General features: G+C 42.4%; 1 protein-coding gene across 2 annotated transcripts in view; it reads left to right on the top strand.

Annotated features, from left to right (window-relative positions):
• Positions 1 to 706: 706 nt before the first annotated feature.
• Positions 707 to 11,329, top strand: part of MCPH1 (microcephalin 1) — a 238,240-nt gene continuing 227,617 nt past the window's right edge. For both annotated transcript variants that reach the window (XM_032618443.1, XM_032618442.1), the window contains exons 1-3: positions 707 to 788; positions 1,823 to 1,914; positions 4,963 to 5,081. In XM_032618443.1, the coding sequence (XP_032474334.1) occupies positions 749 to 788; positions 1,823 to 1,914; positions 4,963 to 5,081 (251 nt within the window). In that variant the 5' untranslated portion in view covers positions 707 to 748. The remainder of the gene's footprint in view (positions 789 to 1,822; positions 1,915 to 4,962; positions 5,082 to 11,329) is intronic.

The following is an 11,329-nucleotide window of genomic DNA, read 5'->3' as shown; positions in this document are numbered from 1 at the left end:
GGAATCCCTTTAAGATTACTATTTTCTTTAAGCTTGGGAATAGACTATATCCTACATGATAGAACACAAAGATGGTACTCAGGTCATTGAAAATGAAACTTTTTACACTACATACGGCATGAGTCCATTAACTAGTTCGGTGTTTCAGGGAGATTTAAACAGAGAACTTGTGAACAGGTGGCCAAGACCTTCCCCTTCCTAAACGTCACCGCCAGGAAGCTGGGGGCTGGGACAGTCTCCCCGCGGGGCGCATGCGCACAGCCCTCGGGGGCGGGGCTTGCAGGGGAGCGGGCGGGAGGTTTGAAACCCGGAGGCAGAGCGGCAGGCGGCTGGGCTGCTCCTGAGAGTCGGGCTCGCCCACTCCCGCCAGGATTCATCCGCTCCGGGATTTGCGGGCCGCAGAGCTCGAGGAGGCGGCCAGGCAACAGGGACGCCCCCCTGCCCCCGGCGGGAATCGAAGATCCGGGGCCCCGTGCGGATATCGGAGACCCGGGGTCCCCGCGCGTGACCTGACCCGCAGCGTAGACCTGTGGGGCATGCGAGTCTGGGCGAGAAGAGCCTGTCTCCACTTCTCGCGAGGGTGGGCCTTATTTCCCCACCGCGGCCTTCCATCGGCGGCTTAGAAAACGCGGAGCAACGGATTTCCGCGCAGCAGGAGCTTAGCGGCGCGCGCCCGCGCTGCGCATGCTCAGTGCCGCCGCTCCGTCAGGCTCGCGGCTCAGCAGCGGCGAGCTGCCCGCCGCCCCTCATGGCGGCACCCGGGACCCTTGGGGGCCCCGTCCTGAAAGGTGAGCGGGTGGGGGTCGAGCCGGCTTAAGGACGGGTACCGGGGTCGGGAGGCGCTGGGACCGGGCTCGCGGGACGCGCGGGGCCCGAAACCCGGCCCTCCCGGAAGTCGGCCCGGGGGCTGGGGGGCTGTCCCCGGCCTCGGCGCCGGGACCACCCGTGTGGGGTGGGGTGTGTATCCGAGCCCAGTGCCGGGGTCGCCCCACGTGGGTTCGGTCCGGGGGGACCGGCGGTGCGGAGGCGCGGCGGGGTGGGAGACGTGGGTGGATTTGATTTTCACCGTTTTCTGGGTTCTGGCGTCTTTGACCAGGTGGGTTTGGGGGGAGGGCAGTAGTGATATCTGGGGGAGAAAGGGTAGCGCCCCTCGCGTGCATTTGTCAGTGTTGGCGTCTCGACCGCTGAGTGAGCAATCACCGCCTCCAGGCACACCTGGAGAGCATCAGGGTCGGAGCGGCGCGAGTCAACTACGCTCCCTGCCCCTTGGATCCTGCCTGCTCCTTGTTTTATGTAGGGCTTGCCAGTGAAGAACGCTTTTTGCCTTTTTTACATGGCTGGGGGCGGGGGAGCAGAAGACGGGAGGACAGATGAAAATTATATCAAACCCAGACTGCCTTGTTCATAAAGTTTTGTTGGAACACAGCTACGCTTGCCCATTAATGTGTTGTCTTTGGCTGCTTTTGTGCGACAGCCATGAAGTTGAGTGGCTGTATGGCCCTCAGAGCCTCAGGTGTTTGTTCTCTGGCTCTTTACAGAAAACAGGCTCTTGCACTAGAAGAAGTTAGGCTTTGGTTTTAGGAATTTGGGAAGACCATCCAGTTGAGAATGTAAACGGTGACGTGTGTATGGGTAAAGTTGTTTCCCCCTTGAAATTTTAAAAACTCTAATAGCACTAATATTATTTTGAATAGGCTTTTAACAGAAGAAATGTAAAACTCACATTTGAATGTAAATAGAACAAGAGAAAAATATCGAAATCCTTGGGCGAGGTATGCTGGAATATCAGATATATTTCACACTAGTATCTGTTTATTTTCAGATGTTGTGGCGTATGTAGAAGTGTGGTCAGCCAGTGGAACAGAAAATTATTCAAAGACATTTACAAATCAACTTGCGGACATGGGGGCAAAGGTAGGAAATTCATTTTACCAGCGCCGCATCTGACAGCCCTCTGAAACATACGGAGATCTACTTGCATTTTCTTATTTTGAGAGTTTTGACTTAGAACATGAAGGACAAAGAAGACAGTGGGTAAATGGCAGGAGGAGGAAGAAAGCCATGGTGGATTTGGGGTATACTGGAAGTATCTGATAGACATTTGGATGTACAGATCCGGAGCTTGAGATTTTCAGGGCTAGAGATAGTGGTTTAGGCGTCAAGGCCTTAAGGGTCAGGTGAAGCCACTGGTGTGGTGACGACCCAGGTGGTTAGCATGAAAAGTGCTGCAGATGGAGCCTATTTAGTATTTCAAGGGCTGGCGGTGGGAGCCATGGAACCAGGCGGAGAAGGATGCCAGGAGAATCCAGAAAACAAGCCTGGAAGTTGGAGGAGGGACGGGCTTCAAAGATGGAATTTTAAAACACTATAGAATCTTAAGAAAAGTTAAGATTGGGAAGTATTCAGGCTTGAGAACTGTAAGGTCAGTGTTGGGCGTATCGCAGTTTTCAGGGAACTGGGTGAAGCGGGTAGAAATTAGCCCGGGAATCGTGGAGACCCGAGGAATGGAGATGGTGAAGGCAAACGCTCTCTGAGTGAGTTCAGCTGTGAACAGAGTTTATTTGTGTGTGTGTGGACGTTGGGATTTGGAGGAGGGTGGCCGATAGGCTGGTGAAGGGAGAGATTAATATGGTAGCAGGGCAGGGATTAGGGTGAAGCCAGGACATCAGGGAAACTGCAAGGCGGCATTCACCGTCAGGCAGAGCGTGTGTGCTCCCGAATTTCCTTTGACTCGCCCTGGTCCCTGCCCTGACGAGACCGGATGTAAAGGCCAAGAGCAGATTAGGGTGGAGGACAGTCAGAATGCAGGGCGGGGCTTGCTTGTGAACCTGAGAAGACACCTTTTTTCTGACACTGGAAGGTAGGAATCCGGGAGAGTTTCCACCTGATGATACCGACCGCAGACTTGGGCTACACGTGTTATTGTGGCTGAGAAAAAAAGCCGTGGAACACAGGAATTGGCAAAATGGCTTTTGAGAGTAGTATTAAGGTCTTAGATCTCTTGAATCTTTTTTTTTCGCCTTTATTTAGAAAATTTTCAAATAGAAAAATTGAAAGAATAGTGCAGTGAACATAGATCCAGCAGTTAACATCTTTACATACTTGCTTTGACTCTGTCTTAAACAGTATATTTATATGTGTATTTTTTTCCTCAGCTATTTGGAAGTAGGTTGCAGGTAGCATAATTTGCCCCTAAGTATATTTCGTCTGCATCTTTAAGAACAAGGACACTTCTGTGTGATGGAAGACTGTTAGTCACATCTTAGAAAACTATCAGTGATTTCCTAGCATTTTTCTACAGTAGTTGAATCGGTTTATCATTCTGCCAGCATATAAAAGCTCCGCTGCTGTATCTGCTTGGTTAGGTCTGTCTTTACCTTCAGTCATCCCGGTGCATTTCTGGGCATAGCATGCTGGTTTAAATTTGCATTTTCCTGCACATCTTCACATATTTACTTTGAAAACCCTGTTCAAGTCTCCAGCTCATATTTCCATTGGGTTTTTCTTTTTCTTCTTGATTTGTAAGCATTCTCTGTATTTCTCCGTTGACCCCTTTGTCAGCCATGTGAATTGCAATATTTTCTGTCACTCTGTGGCTTGCCTTTTCACCTTCTTAACGGTGTCTTTTGATGATAATTGTAAAGTAGTTTATTCTCTATGGTGAGCTTTTGTGTGTGTATCTAGTAGTAAAAAAATTTGTTTCTCCACCGAGGTTATGAGGATTTTTCTCCTCTGTTATTTTCCAGAAGCTTTATCATTTTGCCTTTCACATTTAGATTTAAATTTTTGCGTATGGTGTGAAGTAGTTTCATTTTTTCCCATGTGGGTGGTCATTCATCTCAACACTCCTGATTGAAAGGACTGTCCTTTAGCCAGGCTACACAGTAACACCTTTGTCATCAGTCAGGTAACCATGTTTCCGTGTCCATATAGTCTGTTCTCACGACAAACCACCCTGTCTTAATTACTCTTTATCATAACTCTTCATAAGTCTTCCCCTTGTTCTTCAAGGTGTCCTCGCTATTCTTAGCCTTTTGCCTTTCCAAATACATTTTAGAGTCAGTTTATCCGTTTACAACATAAAGCTTTTTGGGGATTTTGATTGGTATTGGATTGATAACAACAGACTAGTACGGAGAGAACTGACATTTTTATAAAATGGAATCTTCTAACCCATGAACATGATGTATGCCTTTGTTGATTTGGGTTTCTTTTTTTTCAGTAATGTTTTATAATTTTCTCCGGTTGTTTTTGATGCTGTCATAAATGGTATCTTTTGAATTCGTTTTTCTAACTGCCACTGTTATATAGAAATAGTTCGTTTTTTCATAATCACCTTGTGTCCAGAAAACGGTAAGTTTTCTCAGTGAGTTTCTCACAAACTCATTTATGAATTCTGTGGCGTTTTGGGGATGTTAACAGTGTGCACAATTGAACCTTATGTGCAAAGGACTGTTTTACTTCTGTTCTTTCCAATCCTAACACTTTTTTTTCCTTTTCTTGCCATCCTGCACTGGCTGGGGCCAGTTGAATAGAATGGAGATACCAGGCATCCTCATCTGGATCCTCTTCTCAATGGAAAGCTTTTAGCATTTCCCATCATGCAGTTTTGTACCAACTTTCAGATCCTAATTTACTATGAATTTTCCTCATGAATAAACTTTTTAACTTTAATGCGTTTTTGGCATATATTGAGATGGTTGTGATTTTTCTCTTTTACTTTGTTAATGTAGTAAATAATAATGATTGAATTTTTGTTGTTAACCAACTTTGCAGTCCTGGAATAAACTCAAGTGGTAGGAATGTATTATCTTTTTTATACTTTGATACTCTTTGCTAATTATTTTGTTGCTTATTTTTTTGCAAATGCAGTGTCACAGGAGTGACACTGGCTTGTACTTAAGAAACTGTGCAAATAGTATAACAGTACTTTAACTTTAGTTTTCTGCATTTTGTCTGCAGGTTTCAAAAACTTTCAACAAACAAGTAACTCACGTCGTGTTCAAAGACGGGTACCAGAGCACCTGGGCCAAAGCGCGGAAGAGAGGCGTGAAGCTCGTCTCAGTGCTCTGGGTTGAAAAGTAAGTCATTTCTTTTGTTTTTTTTACCCTTAAGTTATCTAGTATTGGTAGAGTGTGGAGGTATTTTGCATGAATCACAGAACCAGATAAAGTTTGATTGCCATCTTTTCTCTGCCTATTACTAGGGTCTTTTAACATCCTCAGTTTCCTGAGTTGCAAGACGGGTGTGGTATAACTCCTAGCCTGCCCAGAGGCCCTGAGAACGGGGTATGTGTGGTGTATTCAGGAAAAAATAAGGAAGCAGATTGTGTTAGTCTGCTAGGGCAGCTGTAACAATACCACAGACTGCAGACTTAAACAGCAGAAATTTATTTCTCACCGTTCTGGAGGCTAGGAGTCCAAGATGAAGGTGTCCACAGGGTTGGTTTCTTATGAGGCCTCCCCTTGGCTTGCTGATGGCCATCTTATTTCTGTGTCTTCACCTGGTCTGCGTGTTTCTTTGCCCTCATCTCCTCTTCTTATAAGGACACGAGTCCCACTGGGTTAGGGCCCACCCCAGTGACTCATTTAACCTTCACTGTCTCTTTAAAGGCCCCATTTCCAACTACAGTCACGTCCTATGGTACTGGGGGGTTAGGACTTCATGTGAACTTGAGGACACAATTGAGCCCATACAGGAGTGGTCGAGAGGAAGCTTAGGAGGAGGTTGAGGTCAGAGGTAGTGGGGTTTCAGATGATATAAATCGAGTTCCCTGAAATCCAGATGTAAAGGAGTCATACTGCTGCTTTTCTAGAAAACTAGAGTTTACATGAAAGCAGTGATGTAAAATATAAGGAAGGCATAGACTTTGGCTGTTGATGTGTAAAGCTGCTCTAGAAGAATAAAGGCTATTAATTAAAAAACTTTAACAGTAAGGCGTGGCCATTGATTCCATTTCTTTATCTTCTGTGGCTTGGGCAGTTTTGAAAACTCCAGCCTCACCCTTTTGTTTAAAATGAGATGTTCTTCATTTTGGATGTGACCTGTGCCCCGTGTTTAGACCCAGGTTATGGTGTCCCACCCAGAAGGCTCCATGAGTGAGGTGTGCCTACCCAGAGACCTGCAGTGTTCATCCGCATCTTAATTTTGGTCGCCTGGCAAGGTGTTTGCTGCTTTTTCCACTGTGTAATGGCTGTTGTTTCCCTTGAGACTGATAAGCTACCTGTGGGAAGGCGGTTTAAGATCATGCAGACCTTCTGCTCCCCCTGCCCCCCAGGTGTAGCGTCGGTGATGATTCTTGCCTGAACCAACCTTAACTCTGAATCTTCCAAGGCGACTCTCTTCCAAGTTAGCACTTCCTCCTGTTCCCCCGGCTGTGCCCAGCTGTGTACCGTAGTAAAGAGCGTGCTCTTCTCCCACGCTGGTTGGTTAACTGATTAGTGTCACCTGCCGGGTTCCTGTAGTTTTCAGTGGCTTGTAGTTCATTCCTGTCTGTTTGGTGCTCAGATCGTTCAGTTTTGGGTAGAGGGAGCCCCTTCAGCTGATTCTTGTGTCACTGTGACGTGTCCCGTCTGACACCTCGTACCTGCCCTACCCCAGCCTTGGCGCCAGCCATTTCTGCAAAGACGGTGATTCCTTTGAGTGGGGAATAGTATCAGAGACTAAGATGTGGTGCTGGTGGGCTCGCGGCCAGGGAGTATCATGGCTTCTTGGCCTTTCGAGCAAAGGCGGGAAATATATTTGTTCCTTTCTTCCCTTTTCCTTCCCTACTTTGGATTATTTGATCTGTTAGTTTTTAAACTAAAACTCTTTCCATTCTCTTTTTTATTTTTAGTGATTGCTTTAGGGATTACAAAATGGATCCTTAACTTCTGAGTCTACTTAGACTTAATATTGTACCACGTCACATAAAATGTAGAAACCTGGTAATTCTGCCCTGCCATCCTTTGTGTCACTGTTGTCACATGTATCACATCTGTATGCATATGCACGTCTATATGGCAGTGTTGTCATTGTGCTTTCAACAGTTGTCTGTATTTTAAGTAAACTAAGAGAAAAAATTCTCTCGTATTTATCTGTGTATTTATGCTTGCTCTTCATTTCTGAGGATCTGAGTGTCTTCTGGTCTTATTTCCTTTCAGTGTGAATTATTATGTTTGGTATTTCTTCTTTTTTTTAATTAAGATAAAGTCCACATACCGTAAAACCCACCCTTTGAGTGTATAGTTCAGTGGTTTTTAATATATTCTGTTCACAAAGATTTGTAGCAGTTTCCACTGCCTAATTCAGGAACATTTGTGTCACTCCAGAATAAGCTCCATAGCCATTAGCAGTCACTCCCCATTGTCCCCTCAGCCGCACCCCCTGGCAACCACTAATCTACGCTTTGTCTCTCTGAATTTGCTTATTCTGGACATTTCATGTAAGTGTAATCGTACGATATGTGGCTTTTTATGTTCAGCTTCTTTCACTTGGCATACGTTTTAGAGGTTCATTCGTGTTGTAGCCTGTGTCAGTACTTTATTCCTTTGAGTGGCTGCATTATAAGGATGTACCATGTTTTGCTTATCTTCAGCAGGTGGACCTTTGGGTTATTTGCACTTTTTAGCTATTGAGAGTAATGCTGCTGTGAACATTTGTGTACACGTTTTTGTGTGAATATATACTTGCAATCCTCTTGGATATATATGCACCTAGGAATGAAATTGATGAGTCGCATGGACACTGCTTGTTTAGCTTTTTGAGGAACTGCCAAACTACTTTTTGGATTGGATGCATCATTTTACACTCCCACCAGTAGTGTATGAGGGTTTTTATCCCTCTTTCATGTTTACAGGCATTGTCGTGAATGTGAAGTGGTATCTCACTGTAGTTTTGAATTGTATTTCCTTAATGAGCAGAGATGTTGAGCCGCTTCTCGTGGTTTTACTGGCTTTTTGCATATCTGGAGAAATGTCTATTCAAATACTTCGTCCATTTTTTTTAAACTGGGTTATTTTTCTTGTTGAGTTGTAAGAGCTCTTTATCCTGGATATAACTGTGGGTTATTTTTTCACTTTCTTGTTGATATCCTTTGAAGCACGGAAGTTTAAAAATTTTTCTTAAGTCCATTGTGACTATTTTTTTCTTTTGTTGCTTGTGTTTTAAATGTCACATCCTAGAAATCATTGCCTAATCCCAGGACGTAAAGATGTACACCTATGCTTTCTTCTCAGTTTTATAGTTTTATCCTTACATTTAGGTCTGCAGTTATACTTGAGTTAATTTTTGCACATGGTGTGAGGTAAGGCTTCACCTTCACTGTTTTGCATGTGGTTGTCCAGTTTTCCCAGCACTGTTTGTTGAATAGACTGTTCTTTCCCCATTCAATTGTCTTGGTACCCTTGCTGAAAATTAATTGACCATAGATACATGGGTTTATATCTGGATTCTCAATTCTGTTTCATTGATCTGTGTGTATCTTTATGCCAGCACCACAGTCTTGATTCCTGTAGCTTTACTGTAAGCTTTGAAGTTGGGAAGTGTGGCTCCTCCAATTTTGATTTTTCAAGATTGGTTGCCTCTTCCAATTCCCTTGCATTTCTGTATGAATTTTAGGATTAGCTTCAACTTCAGGGAGAAGCAAAGGGCAACTAATATTTGATAGAGATTGCATTGAGTCTTTAATTAGGTAGGTGTTGCCATCTTAACAGTATTTAATCTTGCAATCCATGGCCATTGGATGTGTTTTCATTTTTTTGGCTGTCTAATATCTTTCAGTGATGCCTTGTAGTTTTCAGGGTGCAAACCTTATACCTCTTAGGTTAAATTTATTCATAATTTTTTTTTCTTTTTGATGCTATTATAAATGGAATTGTTTCATTGTTTAGTTGTTAAAATATAGAAATGTAACTGACTTTTGTATGTTGATCTTGTATTCTGCAAGTTTTCTGAACTTGTTTATTAGCTCAAAGTGTTTTTGTGATTTCCTTGGGATTTTCTGTATACAGTGTTGTGTAATCTGTATATAGAGATAGCTTTACTTCTTCCTTTCCAATCTGGATGCCGTATATTTCCTTTTCTTTTCTAATTGCCCTGACCCTAATCTCCAGCACGATGTTGGATAGAAGTGGTGAGAGTAACCATCCTTGTCTTGCTCCTAGTCTTTGGAGAAAAGCTTTCTGTGTTTCTCTATTAAGTGAGATGTTAACTTTGGATTTTATTTTTTTATAGATGCCCTTTGTCAGGTTGAGGAAGTTTCCTTCTATTCCTAGTTTTTTTTGTTTGTTTGTTTCGGTTTGTTTGTTTATCATTAAAGGATGTTGGATTTTGTCAAATTCTCTTTTTGCAATTATTGAAATATTCATGTGGGTATTTTTTCATTCATTCCATTAATGTGGTGTATTAGATTGATTGATTTTATATGGTGAACCAATCTTGCATTCCTTGGATAAATCCTGCTTGGTTATGTTGTATACGTTTGTTTTTAATTGCTGGATCAATTTGCTAGTACTTTTATTTTTGCATCTGTATTCATAAGGGATATTGGTCAATACTTGTGATGACTTTTTCTGGTTTTGGTGTCAGGCAGTATTGGCATCATAGAATGAGCTGGGATGTGTTCTTCTGTCTTTTGAAGTTTGTAAGAATTGATGTTAATTCTTCAAGCATTTGGTAGAATTTCAGTGAAGCCATCAGGGCCTGGGCTTGTTTTTGTGGGAAGGTTATTGATTATTAATTCAATCTCTTGTTATAGGTTTATTCACATTTTCTATTTCTTGAGTCAGTTTGAGTAGTTTGTGTCTTTCTAGGATGTGTTCACTTCATCTAGGTTGTCTAATTTGTTGGCATGTACTCGTTTGTAGTATTCTGTAATAATCCTTTTTATTTTGATAAGGTCAGTAGTGACCTTAAAAAAAAAACCAAAATCATTCTTGATTTTAGTAATCACTTCTTTTTGTCTTGATCAGTCTAAGCTAAAGGCTTGTCAGTTTCACTGATCTTGTCAAAGAACCAACTTTTGGTTTGTTGATGTTTCTCCATTGTTTTTCTGTACTTTTAAAATTTCCACTATAATTATTATTTCCTTCTTTCTGCTTGTTTTGGGTTCAGTTTGCTTAGTTCTTTAGGTAGAGCATTAGATTATTCATTTGAAATCTTTAGTCTTTTTAAATATGTGTTTATAGTTATAAATTTCCTTCTGAGCACTGCTCTAGCTGCATCTCTTGAAATTTGGTATATTATATTTATGTTTTCAATTATTTCAAAGTATTTACCATTTTTTCTTGTGATTTCTTCTTTGACCCATTCGTTATTTTGTAGCTTCTTGTTTAATTTCTACATATTTGTGAGCCTTCCAAAGTTCATTATTTTTTTGGTATCTAATTTCATTCTGTTATGGGTAGAAAACATATTTTATATTATTTCAGTTCTTTTTTTTAAAGTAGTTGAGACTTGTTTTTATGCCCTAACATTTGATCCGGCCCAGAGAATGTTGTATGTGTACTTGATAAGAATGTGTATTCATTCTGTTGTTGTGGATGGAATGTTCCATATATAGATGTCTGTTAGATCTAGTTGGTTTATACTGTTTTCTAAGTTTCTTGTTTGTTTCTTGATCTGTTTAGTGCTATTTTTTAAAATGTATGTATTTATTTATTTATGGCTTCATTAGGTCTTCGTTTCTGCATGCGGGCTTTCTCTAAGTTTCTTGTTTGTTTCTTGATCTGTTTAGTTCTATTTTTTAAAAAATATATTTATTTATTTTGGGCTTCATTAGGTCTTCGTTGCTGCATGCGGGCTTTCTCTAGTTGCGGCGAGCGGGGGCTACTCTTCATTGCGGTGCACAGGCTTCTCATTGCGGTGGCTTCTCTTGTTGTGGAGCATGGGCTCTAGGCGCATGGGCTTCAGTAGTTGTGGCTCGTGGGCTCTAGAGCGCAGGCTCAGTAGTTGTGACACACGGGCTTAGTTGCTCCGCGCCTGTGGGATCTTCCCTGACCAGGGCTCAAGCCCGTGTCCCCTGCCTTGGCAGGCGGATTCTTAACCACTGCGCCACCAGGGAAGTCCCATTTCTATCCGTTACTAATTGGGGTATTGAAGTCTCCAAATGTTAATGTTAAATTGTTTATTTCTCCCTTCAGTTCTGGCAGTCGAGCATTTCTTTTAATCAGATGACAGTAGGTTTCCATGGTTTTCTCCATCTGAAAATGTCCTTATTCCATCATCATTTGTGAATAGTATTCTCAGTGGATATAGAATTCCAGGGTGACAGTTTTTTTTTTTTTTTCCCCCAACTGCTTAAAGGTGTTTTCCCAGAGTCTTCTGTCCTCTGGTATCTCATGAGAAGCCT

This window comes from Phocoena sinus, chromosome 21, assembly GCF_008692025.1.
Source record: "Phocoena sinus isolate mPhoSin1 chromosome 21, mPhoSin1.pri, whole genome shotgun sequence".
NCBI classification, from domain to species: domain Eukaryota; kingdom Metazoa; phylum Chordata; class Mammalia; order Artiodactyla; family Phocoenidae; genus Phocoena; species Phocoena sinus.
This window is presented reverse-complemented; position numbering and strand designations above follow the sequence as displayed.